At 44.8% G+C, this 16579-nt stretch overlaps 1 protein-coding gene across 7 annotated transcripts in view; it reads left to right on the top strand.

Moving 5' to 3' along the window:
- The window catches only part of KCNH5 (potassium voltage-gated channel subfamily H member 5), a 316925-nt gene that overhangs the window by 37861 nt on the left and 262485 nt on the right, over positions 1 to 16579 (top strand). For 5 of the 7 annotated variants that reach the window (XM_033952025.1, XM_033952020.1, XM_033952019.1 and 2 more), the window contains exon 2: positions 11080 to 11203. In XM_033952025.1, coding sequence (XP_033807916.1) covers positions 11181 to 11203 — 23 coding nt within the window. In that variant the 5' untranslated portion in view covers positions 11080 to 11180. Of the gene's footprint in view, positions 1 to 11079; positions 11208 to 16579 lie in introns of all 7 variants that reach the window. The other 2 variants (XM_033952023.1, XM_033952024.1) reach the window with 1 other exon arrangement.

Below are 16579 nucleotides of genomic sequence, written 5' to 3'. Positions count from 1 at the left end.
CTCTCATATACTGACAGACTGAAAAGGCTGGGGCTTTTCTCCCTGGAAAAGCAGAGACTTAGAGGGGACATGATAGAAACCTTCAAAATCATGAAGGGTGTTGAAAAAGTAGATAGGGACAGATTTTTCAAATTATGGAGAACCACAAGTACAAGGGGACACTCAGAGAAATTGAAAGGGGAAAGGTTTAGAACAAACGCCAGGAAGTTCTTCTTCACCCAGAGGGTGGTGGATACATGGAACGCGCTATCGGAGGATGTGATAAGCAGAAGCACGCTACAGGGATTCAAAGAAGGTCTGGACAGGTACCTGGAGGACAAAGGGATTGAGGGGTACAGATAGGAGTAGAGGTAGGAAATAGGGATAGGATTAGAGGCAGTTACAAAATTAGTCAGGGACACTGTTCAGGCAATTAGGCCTGAGGGGCCGCCGCGGGAGCGGACCACTGGGCAGGATGGACCTCTGGTCTGACTCAGTGGAGGCAACTTCTTATGTTCTTATGTTCTTTAAAACAGATAAAGACAGAAAGCATTTACAATATAATGAATAAATGGGAATTATTGGACCTACAAATTCCTACTCGAGTAGTAAAGTAAATATGATCATGTATATACAAAGGAACTGTTTGGGTTTTTACCTAGGGGCTCAGGGATTTCAATTAAAACTTTGGATTACTGGAGAAACATCTCTTTAATTCCCTGAAGGCTGCCTAGGAGGGAGAGGTAACAGCAAGAGGGGAGAGGTTGGATTAAGGTACAGAGCTGCTCTCTGCTCTACTCTGTCCACTCTAACCATACCTCTTCTCCTCCTGTCAGGGGGGAGAGAAAGAGAGAGAGAGAAAGAGAGAGAAAGAAAGAGAGAGAGTGTGTGTTGGGGGGGGGATGGAGAGGAGGGAGGCTGAATTAGGAAGCATAGTAGCTTTAATATTTGTGCTCTGCTGCTGCTAGTACTAATGATTATTTCTATAGCGCTACCAGACACAGATCTAATTATGAACAATATATGCTGTTAATGTGTGGAAGTATAAAGGGAGAAGAGGTAGAGAGGGTAGGGGCTACAGAGGGAATGACTGCTCAAGGACCAACTTTATCACCTCCTCTCCTGTCCCCTGAATGTTTCCTGGCAGGAGAAGAATTGGAGCATGAAGCAGAAGATGGCTCTCTGCTAAGTGAGATTCCTTACAGCCCTGTGGGCCCAACTAGGTAGGAAAGTTGTGGGTTTGGGTGAGGGTTAAGGGAGTGAGGGAGTAATGGTCAGCATACTGAGGTTATGGGAGTGTGCTGGGACTGGGTTTTGGGATTGAGAGGGGTGGGGGGTAGTGAGGTTATCTGCTGAGGCATGAAGGATAACATGTGTGTAACAGTATTTGGGGGAGAGAGAGCAATGAAAGATAAAGTTGACACTCTCCTCATCCCTAATTCACGCTAAGTATCGAGGTGACGAGACAAGATGGCGACGGGAGTGGACGCGTGAGTCCAAGCTCCCGTTCTGGCAGTAAAAATTTACCTTCGGTAACGTTTTCTTCAAAGTTCTTGGATGCTTAAGAGGAGGGGATGGCAGAGGGATATCCCTCATTCCTTGGCCGCGACTTCGACTCCGCGTCAAACTGCGATAACAACATTCGCAGTCCCGATGGCATTGGGCGGATCCGCAGCTGAGCTCCAGGAGCAGCTCAGCATGGACGGCGATGCGTCGCTGAGCCCCTTGGGACCTGACCCTCCTCCTCCCCCGAGCAGTGCAACGGAGCTGTTACTTCCTGTTGAGGGATTTCGGCAGCAGCCGACTCAGGAGATGACCCTGTTGCAGGCAAACTCGGAGACAAGACCAGGAGAGGGAGGAGGAACACTGCAGGCAAGCGGTGGTGAGAGTGGGGGAGGTGAAACCCGGGAAGGAGAGCGGGAACCCGGGTTACCTCATCTCAAGCCGCTTGTGAAACCGGCAGTGGTTACACTGGATTCACTGTGGGGAGCAATTGAAAATCTTCAAACTGTATGTATTGGATTTATTTCCTTGATGGCTGAAGTTTCTACTAAAGTCAATAAATTGGAAATTGTTTCTTGTGATCAAGCGAAACAAGTAGGAGACATTGAAAAATCTATAACTGAGATTAAATCTTTAAATAACCAGAATGCAAAGGACAAAGTTTTTCTTCTCCGTAAAATTGAAAACTTGGAAAATCAAAATAGGAGTTTAAATTTGAGGATTTTAAATTTTCCTATGTCTAAATTTAAAACTCCTAGGGAATTATTTAAGGACTTCCTGATTTCTATATTAAAAATTACAGAAATGAATATTCCACCTTTGCAGAAGATTTATTATTTAAAAAGGACAATAAAGGAGTCTGATACAACTACTGAACAAGACTTAACAACTTTCTTGGAATCATCAAATCTTGAATTGTCCGGATGAGCTACACTCATAGTATCCCTGGTATTTTATCAGGATAAAGAAATGATTTTGAAATTGTATTATGGTTTAAAACAAGTTTCTTTTTTGGGAGAAAGAATATATATATATCTGGACGTTTCAAAATGGACTCAGACTAGAAGGAAAGAATTTCTTACATATAGGGATAAAGTTGTATCATTGGGAGCTTCTTTTCAGTTAAGATTTCCTTGTAAATGTTTTGTTGTATTTCAAAACAATAGATACATTTTTTATGATTCTCAGCAGTTACGTTTCTTCTTGGAGGGTAAAGGTGTTTCATTTGCACCATAGTGATTTTCGGTATAACTCAGGTCTATTTTTATTAACCATCGGTTTTCACTTAATTTCCTGTAAAACTTTATTTTCCCAGGACAAGCAGGCAGGTATTCTCACTAGTGGGTGATGTCATCCGACAGAGCCCCGATACGGACATCTTGCAAGCATGTCTTGCTTGAAGAAACTCAGAAGTTTAGAGATGCCCGCACCGCGCATGCGCCAGTGCCTTCCCGCCCGATGCTCCGGGCGTGTCTCCTCAGTTCTTTTTCTTCCGCGGAGCTGAGAAGTCTATCTTCAATTTGCGCCCATTGAATCTCTTTTTTTGCCTTCTTTTTTGCCACGGGTTGAGTTCTTTTGGCTCTCCTGTGCATTTATTTCTTTCTTTGATTTCTTTTTCAAAAAAAAAAATAAATAAATAAATTTTTCCTTCCGATACCGGGTCGGCCGCGTGGCTGGGGCCCCGCGCCTTCGACCTTGCGGCGGAGCTTTTCTGGCCTATGTCCCGGCCGATCACCGGTTTTAAAAAGTGTAGCAAGTGCCAGCGCGCGATTTCGCTCACGGACCCTCATCGACGCTGCTTACAGTGTCTGGGACCGGATCACTTCCCGAAATCGTACCGGCCTTGCTCCACTCTGACGGCGAGAGCGTTTAAGCGTCGCTGTCTGCTGTGGGAGTCCATGTTCAAGATGGAAGCTTCATCGGATCCTGCAGCTTCGACATCGACATCGACAGGTGCTTCAACTCCTTCTGCGAAGCCCTCTGCCTCCCCGGCTGCTTCGGGCCTCCTGAAACCGGCATCGTTCACACCGGTTTCGGCCCCGGCTTCGGCGCCGGTGCCTTCATCCGTCTCCTCGGAGCAGGTATCGACCCCGACAGTTCCTCCGGTGGTGCTCAAGGTGCCGAAGACTGGCAAGCAGAAGCACGTAGCACCCAAGGAGCACGGAGACCGTGCGGAAGGGCCCCCTTTTGGTGCGGATCCCTCCATATCGGCTTTGTTGCGGTCCATCCTGGAGGCTCAGTTCGTGGAGCTCATGCAGACCATGGGGCCTCGGCTGATTGCCACCATCCAGGGTGACCTTCCAGCTTCGGCTTCGAGGGGCGGACCGCCCCCTCCTCCTCCTCCTCGCCGCACTACCTCGTTACTCGGCGAGGAGGAGCGGCGAGCGGTGTCCGGGTCCTCGAGGAGGTCCTCCGTTAGCGCTGTACCTCCTTTGGAACCGATTTCCTCGAGGAGGGCCTCCCTTAGTGATATGCCTCCCTTGGAGCCCATCCCCTCGAGGAAAGCCTCGTTTAGTGACCTGCCTCCCTTGGAACCGATTACTCCGCCCCATGACTCAGTGTGGCGTCCACCTTCGGGGCCACCCAGTCCTGGGCATAGCAGGAAGCAGGACGAGTTCTTCCGAACCCCCTATCAAACCTGGGCGTCGTCGGGGGAGCCTCTGACTCTGCCGCCTCTGCGATCGACGGCATCGAGTCCAATCTGCTCCTTGGAGGCGTCTGAGCCAGTTTCTCACAGACGGGCTCGATCCCCTTCCAGGCATCGGGAGGGGCATCGATCCAGACATTCTTCGAAGCATTCCTCTCGACACTCGACCGTCTCGCCTCAGAAGAAATTGCCTCGGTTGGGGTATGCTGCTTCGACTGGGTCTCCTCCTCCGGGCCCGGAGTTCGAGGACCCCGAGGTTTTCTACTCGTCCTGTTGCTCGCAGGCCTCTCTGGAGCCTGAAGCCTCTTCTTCTTCTAGTCCGTCTCGCAGACCGGCGACGGCAGACCAACTGTCCTTTTCATCGTTCCTCAGGCAGATGGCGGATGACATGGACATTACTCTCGATGCTGGGTCTCGATATTCCAAAGAGTACCTCGATACCATGCACTTGCCTCGTCCTCCGGCAGAGTCCTTGCGGCTTCCCCTGCACAAGCTCCTCGACCAGACCTTCATGCGATGCTTCGAATCTCCTTACTCTATCCCTGCGGTCCCTGGCAAATTGGATGCGCGGTACCGCACGGTGCATCATAAAGGCTTCGAGGGTCCTCAGCTTTCTCACCAGTCCCTCCTGGTTGAATCCTCGCTCAAGCGGTCTCATCCTGGCCAGGTCTATGCTTCAGTGCCTCCGGGCCGCGAGGGCAGAACCATGGATAAGTTTGGTCGACGCATCTATCAGAATTCGATGATGGCGTCTCGAGTCCTGAATTACAATTTCCACTTTGCAGCCTACTTGGAATTTTTTCTACCTGTGCTTCGGAAGTTCACACCATACATCGAATCCCAGGCTAGGTTTGAGTTTGAGGAAGTGGTTGCTTCGCTGTCCCAACTTCGGCTTCAGTTAATGCAATCTGCCTATGATGCGTTCGAGCTCTCCGCCCGAGCGGCGGCCTGCTCGGTGGCGATGCGCCGGTTGGCCTGGTTGCAGACCATTGATATGGACCCGAATCTTCAGGACCGCCTGGCAAACGTCCCGTGTGCTGGGGCGGATCTTTTTGACGAATCCATCGAGACTGTCACGAAGAAGTTGTCTGACCACGAAGAGTCCTTCCAATCTATCCTTCGGCCGAAGCCTAAGCCTCAGCAGTCTCGACCTTCTCGTCCGCCGTTGATTTATCAGAGGCGTTATCAGCCGAGGCAAACTCCTCCTGCGAGGCAACCGGCGAAGCGTCAGCCTCCCCAAAAAGGTCAGCCTAAGTCTCAATCGCCTGCTGTCCCTAAGACCACTCAGCCTTTTTGACTGTCTCGTCAGGGCATAACCAACCTCGTTCTGCCTCCTCCTGTTTTTCCCATTGGAGGGCGCCTCCATCATTTTTATCATCGCTGGGAGGCCATAACAACCGACCTCTGGGTCCTTACTATCATCAAGGATGGATACTCTCTTCATTTCCATCGGGTCCCTCCGGACCACCCTCCAAGAGAGTATCCTTCCAACTTGACTCAGACTGCCCTTCTTCTCCAGGAAGCTCAGGCTTTGCTCCGGTTTCGTGCCGTGGAGCCGGTCCCGACGGACCAACTGAACCAGGGGTTTTACTCCCGGTACTTCCTTGTTCCGAAGAAGACGGGCGACCTGCGACCCATTTTGGACCTCATGGCCCTCAACAAATTCCTAGTCAAGGAGAGGTTTCGCATGCTGACACTTGCTTCTCTCTACCCTCTCCTCGAGCAGAACGACTGGTTATGCTCTCTGGATCTCAAGGAGGCCTACACTCACATTCCCATTCATCCGACCTCCCGCAAGTTCCTCAGATTTCGGGTGGGACATCTACATCTGCAGTATTGAGTGCTTCCATTCGGCCTGTCCTCGTCTCCCAGAGTCTTCACGAAGTGTCTGGTGGTGGCGGCCGCTGCACTCCGGAACAGGGGTCTTCAGGTATTTCCATACCTCGACGACTGGCTCATCAAGGCCCCGTCAGCTCCTAAGGTCATTTCGGCGACCTTGACCACGATCTGCTTCCTGCAGAGCCTAGGCTTCGAGATCAATTTTCCCAAATCTCATCTGCAGCCTACCCAGTCCCTTCCCTTCATCGGGGCGGTACTGGACACCATCCAGCTTCGAGCATTCCTTCCTCCTCAGCGCATGGATGCTCTTCTTCGTCTCTGCCAGTCTGTATCTTCTCGCCAGTCCATCTCAGCGAGACACATGATGGTCCTCCTGGGCCACATGGCCTCTACAGTTCATGTGACGCCCTTTGCCAGGCTCCATCTCAGAATTCCTCAGTGGACCCTAGCTTCTCAATGGACTCAAGTGTCAGACCCATTGACTCGACACGTCATAGTCACTCCTGCTCTTCGGCAGTCTCTACTTTGGTGGATGACCTCTTCGAATCTATCCAGAGGTTTGCTGTTTCACGCTCCTCCTCATCAGAAGGTTCTCACTACCGATTCCTCGACCTATGCCTGGGGGGCTTATCTGGATGGGCTTCGCACTCAGGGATTCTGGACCTGTGCGGACCGACTCCATCAAATCAATCTTCTGGAGCTCAGAGCCATCTTCAATGCTCTTCAAGCTTTTCAACATCTGCTTCACGACATGGTGGTCCTCATTCGCACCGACAATCAGGTCGCCATGTATTATGTCAACAAGCAAGGGGGCAAGGGCTCGGCCTCCCTCTGCCAGGAAGCTCTCAGAGTCTGGGATTGGGCGGTTCGCCACAACACCTTCCTCAAAGCTGTCTACATTCAGGGGAAGGACAATGTCTTGGCGGACAAACTGAGTCATCTTCTCCAGCCTCACGAATGGACACTCCACTCCAAGCCCCTTCATCAGATCTTTGCTCAGTGGGGAACGCCTCAGATAGACCTCTTTGCGGCTCCCCACAATTTCAAGCTGCCTCAGTTTTGCTCCAGGATCTATGCTCCTCATCGCCTCGAGGCAGATGCTTTTCTGCTGGATTGGGGGAATCGCTTTCTGTATGCGTTTCCGCCATTCCCTCTCATTCAAAAGACTCTGGTCAAGCTGAAGTCCGACCATGCCACTATGATTCTGATAGCTCCTCGGTGGCCCAGGCAACCTTGGTTCTCCCTTCTACTTCAACTCAGCAGCAGGGAACCGTACCTACTTCCAGTGTTTCCTTCACTGCTTACTCAGCATCAAGGGTCTCTGCTTCATCCCAACCTGCAGTCTCAACCTGCAGTCTCTTCACCTGACAGCTTGGTTCCTCTCAACGTAACTCCGCACCAGTTTTCCCAGGCGGTGAGGGATGTCTTGGAGGCTTCCAGGAAGCCTGCTACTCGTCAATGCTACTCCCAAAAATGGACTAGATTTTCTTCATGGTGTATTTCCAATTCTAAGGAGCCTCAGCGAGCCTCCCTATCCTCTGTTTTGGACTATCTTTTACATCTGTCTCAGTCTGGTCTCAAGTCGACATCTATACGAGTCCACCTGAGTGCTATTGCGGCTTTCCATCAGCCTCTACAAGGGAAACCTCTCTCTTCTCATCCTGTGGTTTCCAGATTTATGAAAGGACTTTTAAATGTCAATCCTCCTCTCAAACCGCCTCCAGTGGTTTGGGATCTAAATGTTGTCCTTTCTCAGCTTATGAAACCTCCTTTTGAGCCTCTGAGCAAGGCTCCACTAAAGTTTCTCACTTGGAAAGTGGTTTTTCTGGTGGCCCTCACATCTGCTCGCAGGGTCAGTGAGCTTCAGGCCTTGGTGGCGGACCCACCTTTCACAGTATTCCATCATGACAAGGTGGTCCTTCGCACTCACCCGAAATTCCTGCCTAAAGTGGTCTCTGAATTTCACCTCAACCAATCCATTGTGCTTCCAGTGTTCTTTGCAAAGCCTCATTCTCATCCTGGAGAATCAGCTCTTCACACTCTGGACTGTAAACGTGCTTTGGCTTTCTACTTGGATCGCACCAAACCACACAGAACTGCTCCTCAACTTTTCGTCTCCTTTGATCCAAACAAGTTGGGACGACCTGTATCGAAGTGCACCATCTCCAACTGGATGGCGGCTTGTATCTCTTTCTGCAATGCCCAGGCTGGATTACCCCTTCCCTGTAAGGTCACAGCCCATAAGGTCAGAGCAATGGCAGCCTCTGTAGCCTTCCTCAGATCGACACCGATTGAGGAGATTTGTAGGGCTGCCACTTGGTCCTCGGTTCATACGTTCACCTCTCATTATTGTCTGGATACTTTCTCCAGACGGGATAGGCAGTTTGGCCAAACTGTGTTACAAAATTTGTTCTCCTAAGTTGCCAACTCTCCCTCCACCCCATTGACGTTAGCTTGGAGGTCACCCACTAATGAGAATACCTGCCTGCTTGTCCTGGGATAAAGCAATGTTACTTACCATAACAGTTGTTATCCAGGTACAGCAGGCAGCTATTCTCACGTCCCACCCACCTCCCCCGGGTTGGCTTCTCTGCTAGCTACCTGAACTGAGGAGACACGCCCGGAGCATCGGGCGGGAAGGCACTGGTGCATGCACGGTGCGGGCATCTCAAAACTTCTGAGTTTCTTCAAGCAAGACATGCTTGCAAGATGTCCGTATCGGGGCTCTGTCGGATGACATCACCCACTAGTGAGAATAGCTGCCTGCTGTCCCTGGATAACAACTGTTACGGTAAGTAACATTGCTATATGTGATCTTTCCTGGAAGAATTTCTCTCTCTTAGTCTCCTTCCTCCCTTATTGAGGACTATGTTTAAATAAAAAGTATGGTTTACTTCTTTTTTGTTAATATATTGATCCAATAATGAAAATGGATTTATTTTGTATTATAATTTTTACTTTGAATTATCATGATTACTAATATTGGATGTATTAATATCGTATATTGCCTGTTAAGCACAATTGTTGTTTATTTGAAAAATTTAAATAAAGAATTAAAAAAAAAAAACATAAAAAAAGTATCGAGGTGACCATAATAAAGATGCATCTAAGTATGCGAATGGGCATGTATGACTTCTGCCACCATTTGGAAAAAGAACTTCAGAATAGAATTAGACAAGCTAAGAAAGAACATCTAAAATCAAGTATTTATGTAATTGGCTTTGTGTTTCTAGATTCATTATTAACCTTCTCCAAATCCCAAGCTTAAAGCAATGTAAAGTCAGGGTCAAAAGTTACTTCTTGCCTAACTGGGATCACAGTCTAAGTGGTGCATGGACTGAGATATATTTAAAATGGAATGAAAGATTTGATAACTTTACGGTTTGAGTGTGCACCTGCTGAATGGAAAAACTAGTTAATGTAACAACTTTTCTAAGACTTGAAGATGACTAAGGATGCCAAGATGTTTTATTGTTCAACTAAAAAGACTTGACATGAATGTGTTTTGGCCCTATGGCCTACATCAGGATTCTATAAACATAAAACGCAAAACAAACTTGCATACATCAGAAATTAAAAAGACAAATGGTAAAAAGTAAAAAAAAAAACAAATGGCAATAAGACAAACAGCAAAAAGTTAAAATAAGCAAATATATAATGTAATTTGTAATGTAATTTATTTCTTATATACCGCTACATCCGTTAGGTTCTAAGCGGTTTACAGAAAATATACATTAAGATTAGAAATAAGAAAGGTACTTGAAAAATTCCCTTACTGTCCCGAAGGCTCACAATCTAACTAAAGTACCTGGAGGGTAATAGAGATACCCAACCCCTCCTGCCGGACCCCCAACGGCCCTCACGAAGATCGTGCCTCCAGAACATCATCACCTGGCAGCCTGGCATAGGAAAGCCTAGTCATGCTGCACAGAGGGTCTTAAGCCATCTTGAGGGTGGGTTAGGGACCCATGGAGAGGAGGATCCATGCCCATAAGCCCCTGTAATCACTGCATTGATACTTAAACATGTGCACTTCCCTATACACCCCCAAAATCCTTTTGTACTGGCATATAGGTGGCTACTGCAGCCATAAGGGCTATTGGGGTGGTAGATAAGTGGGTCTAGGGGATTCTGGAGGTGGTTTGAGGGGCTCAACATGACCTATAAGGGAGCTGTAGTGAGATGAAGACATGGCACCCTTTTTGTGAAGTTCACAGCAGTGCCCTATAAGGTACCCCACTATTTAGGTGCTATGTCTGGGTGTTCAGTTCATCACTTTGCAGACCCCTCCCATGTCCAACAGGGCTTGTTCTAGGCATTTTTGACTTGGACGAAAATGTGGTATAAAGATGGGCAATTTAGCGACTTGGATGATTAGATTGGCAGGACATATACTTAGATGATTTTCGAAATGAAAAAAAATTTGGACATATTTTTCGAAAATGTGTCCTATGCTGTTTTTTTACTTTGGATGACTTGTGACTTAGACGAAAATGGATTTAGACATTCCTTTCGATTTTGATAGTTTTTTAAATTATTACATTTACTGTAGACTTTTTTTCATGTGTTTTACTGTGGTCATGTTATGTTGGAATAACCAACCTCTTGTGATGTTAGTATATTTCTTTGCATTTGTTTTATATGCTTTGGAAAGATATTATTTTAAGCATGATTTTATTTGTCACATTTTTCTTGATGGGTTTTTTTTTTTTTTACAAAATGTATATTTTATGGTAGTTTTTTGTAAAGATTTCATTTGTTTGTTTTTGTTTACTTATGTATTACATGTTTACAGTTTGTATATTTGCTTGCTTTACTTTTTACTGTTTGTCCATTTGTCTTTTTAATTTCTGATGTATGGAAGTTTATTTTGCATTTTTGTTTATAGACTCCTGATACAAGCTGTAGGGCTGAAGCATATTTGTGTTGAGTTTTTTTAGTTGAACAATAAAGCATCTTGGTACCCTTTATTGTGGTTTGTTCAAGTTTTCATTCTGTGGAGGTGTTTCTCTTGCTTTGTTGTGAAATCATGTAGAAGATTTTGTTACAAGATGACTATTTGTAAGGCTTTATATTAAATATTAATTCTTTCTAATTATTTTTTTTGGCAGAATCAAGTTTCTTGCTTGGAAATGCACAGATTGTGGATTGGCCTGTAGTTTATAGTAATGACGGTTTTTGTAAACTTTCTGGATATAACAGAGCTGACGTCATGCAGAAGAGCAGTACCTGCAGGTGGGTGAGTTTTCTTTATTCCAGTGCTGTGTTTGCTGCATAGGAACTAACTATAGTCATTGATTGAAATAAGGGCTCTCCTGGTTTTCCAGCTGTTCTCTCTCTGAGTTATATGAGATATAAGTATACTTCTCCTTCCATATTTGGTGGGGGGGGGAGGGGTTTAGGGGCAGATCCGGCCTGCGAATATGGAAAAATTGTGAATAATTTTTAGGGCTGACTCTGACCCATCCCCGCCTCCCTCCTGCTTATCTTCCTACACTCCTGCCCCGTGCAGAGCCATCAACAAAAATGGCTGCCCTGTGTTCCTGTGGTCTCACGAGACTACAGCGGGAAATTGCAGCAGCCATTTTTGTTGATGGCTCTGCACGGGGCAGGAGCGTAGGAAGATCGCTCCTGCCCCGCTTCACCGCTAGACCACCAGGTACAGTGTGAGAGGAGGCGGGGTTGGGTCAGGATTTAGAAAATCGCAAATAACCGGTCACGAGTTCTAACCCCGTGAATTTGGAGGGAGAAGTATACAGTCAATGGAAACTACTAGCACTACCCAACACAAATCAAATGGATATTTTAACAAATAAGCCTGGTGTGTATCCTTCATTTGTGTAACAACACAATGTTATTTAAATAGTTTCCTGTTGTGAAAATATAAGGGAGTATCTTTCTGTGTTTAACATGGAGAATATTTTCCACAGGACCTTCTGAATGGGCATACCCTGCATCTGATTTCACTGACTGCGTAGGTGTCCTGTGTAAGAGACTTGGGGAGTGCAAACCTCTCTAGACCCAACCATGACCTTCCCCTATGCTTCTGATTCTTCTTGAATCCTTGCTCCTCTAGCAAGTGCCTTTAATGGCCAGCCTGTGAAGATATGAACCAGCTGATTCTTTTAGTTAGGCTGCTGTGAAGGGAGCTCCCTGTAGTTGCAAGGTCAGAGGCAGGAGATAAACCTAAGACAAAGTGGAATAACAGGGAGGGGGCTTAAATATTTAGAGGGAGTGTACTACTGCCACTAGCACCTTCTCTCTGAATATGGGTTCTACCAATTTCCAGCTTTTTTAGAACTGTGAGTTCCAGAGATTTCCTATATTGGAACCTACCATATATACTCAAATATAAACTGATCTGAATATAAACCGAGGTGACCCCCCTCCTTTATAAATATAAACCGAGATTAGAAATTTGGGAAATCCTGGTGAGAAAGTCTACAAAGACTAGACATCCTTGCCATAAGTTTTAACACAATCTTTTAAACTTTTCATATTTTTATTAGTGCAAAACCATATAACATTTGCAATAACAGCAGTTTAAACAGTTCCTGTGATTTGAGGATTTTTCTCCCACATTCCCTAGTAGCCTGAGAAGCCTTTGAGAAAAATGTATTTTGGGGGTCTGCCCATGAAGGTTCCCTAGTGGCTATATGAGCTTGAAGGTAAGAAGCAGTAACATAGAACAGGATGGCATAAACAGAACCCCCCCCCCCGAACAAACCTGTATGTCCTATCCAGTCCACCCATCCATACTAACCACTCAGCTCCATAATCCTCACCTTGCCCTCAATTTATTAACCAAGCACAGCAACACTTGCAACAACCCCCCTCCCACCCAAGAAGAATACAACTACCACTATCTGTCAGGGATGCTCCCCCCCCCCACCAGCATCATGCTTACCATTGAAGAAAACTGCTGCTACCGATGCTGAAGAAAGCTGTCAGTACCATTCCCATCAGCCCTGTACAGTGCACAGGAACCCAAATGTTTGTTAGATCACTTGATATATCTCATTTCATAAAGCACCATTTATAATCAACAGTTAATGAGGGGAGAAACAGGAATGCAAAATAAATTCACAAGAAAGCCTACAGTATAGAAAATAGTGTGAGAGAGAGAGAGAGAGAGAGAGAGAAAGTATGGGCATAGTTGTCCTTATCCGCTGGATCCTGATAGGTACCTCAGCCCATTGAATGCAAGAGTGAATAGATAGGATTTGAGACTCTTCCCTGAATTTTTTATAGGAAGATTCAGATTGGAGAAAGAGGGGAAAAGCCTTCCAAACAGAGAGTGAAATTGCCATAAGCTAAAACCCCCCCACTTGTATCTCAATGGAGAATTGGTAATAAATAATGCCAAGATTAATAAATTAATTGAGACTAATTGAAGAAGCAGGCCACAAAAGTATTAATAATAAACCAAAATAATTTTTAGTAATCCAAAAGTCTTGGCTGGGTTTAGTTTCAGAAGATTGGTTTTGAACCATGCGACCACTGTACCGAGACTGCAGGTTTTGTCGTGAGAGATCTGATAAGAGCTGGTATAAGAAAATGTCATTTGCATAATAGTAGGCAGTGACCCCAAGAACTGCATACAGCGATGAGCAGGTTAAGGAAAATGTTGATTAAGGAATCAAAACCTTAAAGCAGTGGTCTTCGCTAATTTTTAAGTGAGAGATGTTTTGGGTCCAAAAGTGGTGCAGGAGAGCTGACAAATATGTTTCTACTTTGGGCTATCTTTTGATCATGAGATGCGGTTTGCGTCCAGTTTAAAGTTTGATCGGATCGCTTTACACCCTGAGGCAGCAGATATGTGAAACGCTGGCCACCGTTGGTGTACCGATCAACCGACTAGATAAGTGGATATTTCCTCTGTCTTTTTGCACAACACAGCTCTGCTTTAAGTTTACAACTATTGGGAGTCAGTTTGGAGGTTTTTTGCCAGTGAGGTGTTCGCCCAACCACCTTGGACCACCATTGTGGTGGTGGAAGGGTTCCAATCTGAGGCTTTTTCCTCCATTCATTTGAAACTTCCTTTATTGAAATTGCAGCAGCACTGATATTTGTGACATCCATCATATTGCTTTGGTGAAAGTGTTTATTTCAATTCTCTACTTTGGGCTATGACACCAATAATGCTTCTCCACATTCATTCGTACCAGAACACCTGGCCTTGGTCACACATGAAGATCACAGATAAATGCTATGCAAATACAGGACCACAGATTAAAAGTGGAAAAAAAATCATACATGTGTCAGTGCAAAACACTGAATAGCATCCCTCTTGCTGCTGGACTACTGTCTGCATCAAATTTTTGAGCTGATTAATTAAACCGTATTAAGGTTCTAGGAATATTAGACTAGTATAGAGAGCCTTAGGTTTATATCATATGCATTATTTAGAGTTTGATTCTTAGCAAGTAATGAAATGTAATAAGAATATGTAAAACAGTTTTCCTGTTGTCCTAATTATAATAATTGACTATAAATTAAGACTATAAAGAAATGAACTAGGGATGGGTGGAAGTGGGGATAGTGGGTAGGAATGAAAACTAAGCCAGTCCCTGCTCTATCTGCCAGAGACTATCTCTAGCAGAAAGTTCAAGTTTAAAAACTGTTAAACTATAAAAGGCTTTTGTACTATATAAATTAGCTAAGTAAAGTTTGCTCTTTTAAGATCTAAACTGTCTATATAAAGGAACCAACAATTTAGTTTTTGTCTCCCAAATTATCAAAGCTCAGAGCAAAATAATGTATACTTACCCAGAGAATTGTCCTCTCCTCTCCTTTCCTATCGGAAAGAGAAATACCGTGTCCTATCCTCTTAGAAAGAAAAATGTCCTCCTCCTCCTCCTCTTCTCTCCTCCTTGCACTTTTTCTCTCTATAGATTTGATATTTTTTTTTTAGGGGACTGCTGCAAACAGACCCTTTGAAGTTAACATATTGCATTTAAATTTGGTTTATAAAAGACTGCCTAATGTATGAAGTGAGCACATGAAGAATGTGGCCATAGTCCATACTGATGTTACTATCTCAAAGAATTCAAAGTGATATTTTCTTCTGGTTCTTTAATTTGTTTTGTTCCTTAACACATATTCAATATATTGTCAAGGATTGATACAGCTAATTCCTTTATTTTTGTTGTACCAAGAAGAGCTTATATTTTGGTTTCATTGTAATTTCAAGACACAGCAAAACATGTAGAGGGATGGGAAGCCAAAAATATTTTCGTTTTGTGTCAATCTCCATGTCATTTAGGGGAATTTGTGTTTTGTTTGGGGATTATCCCACCTTTGTTGTCCTGGGAGATGAGACAAAATGAACATTTTTTTGGCCTCCCCTCTTCCTGTGGCTGCCCCTTCTGACCTCTTTCCATTCCCATTAGGCCTTCTGGACTTACCTCAATCCCTGGTGATCCAGTAGGGTTTATTGAGCAAGACTGATGCTCATGGTCATGACCTTTCATCCTAGTCTTGCGATACTACAAGACTAGGCTGAAATATAGTCAGTATACTAGATGTGGCTACAGCCATGGGAAGGAGGTAATAGGTATCGCTCCTGCCTCAATGGACTTCTGCTGAACCACCAGGGATTGAAATAGGCCTGGAGGGGGCCTATGTGAAGCGGGGTAGGGGCCATAAGGAGGGATTTGAATCATGGAGGGGGGAGGGGCAAATGAAACCTTGCCCATTTTCATTTGCCAGCAATAAGAAACAGCAGAGGAAATGTTGTCAATGACAGCACATCCCTTCATATTTACTTTACAGACACAATTCAGTTTCTTTATTTATATTGTAAAGCTTATCCAGTTCCATTTCTGCTCCAAGGATATAATTTTTTTGGGGCCATCATCAGCACATTACATCATTAAGCTTGCAGCAATGTTAATGCAATACCGGATTCCCTAGTAGTAATTGCAAATTTTAAATGTGAGAGCAGAAAACATGATGTAGAGCCTGCTCTTCAATACAGATGATAAACACATAAAAAAGATTGTAATGTTTGTTGATGATGAAAAAGACAATAAAAAATTAAATAAATAAAAAGATTAACTATAGTTCTGGAAGGAAGGAAGGTCAGCTCAATGTGTGCTGGGATTTTCTGAGACAGCAATATATTTTCAGGAGGGTAAGTCTCAGTTTTTGAAGTTCACATTCCAGTGTGGGTACTGGAGGTCTGGCTTATTTGTTCGGGCCAGTTGCCAGATCATTAGTCATAAAAATGCTCAACACAACTTCTCAACCACTTCCACTGAATTTTTAATGATAATGGCATACTGTGTATCATAACTCCTTCAAGTTTTTACTCTTTCTGGCTAAAATTTGTCAATTTTACATCTATCAAAGACAAGATTGTATATCTGATACATAATTTTACAATTCCCTATTAGATGACTGACTGCTATGATATCTTGTTTTATTGCTTGTTGAAATATACAGTCAAGTTGCATAGATTTTTGAGGCTACTGAATGCATGTGTTCTACTAAACGTTTCCTAGATTCTATATAGATTGGTGTCTAAGTTTTCCCATGCACAACCTAAAAAGGGTCAAGGTCACGGGAGAGGTATAGGTGGATCATGGGCGTTCCTAAAAGTTGGGTGAC

The sequence above is a fragment of the Geotrypetes seraphini genome, chromosome 7 (genome assembly GCF_902459505.1).
Source record: "Geotrypetes seraphini chromosome 7, aGeoSer1.1, whole genome shotgun sequence".
NCBI lineage: Eukaryota > Metazoa > Chordata > Amphibia > Gymnophiona > Dermophiidae > Geotrypetes > Geotrypetes seraphini.
This window is presented reverse-complemented; position numbering and strand designations above follow the sequence as displayed.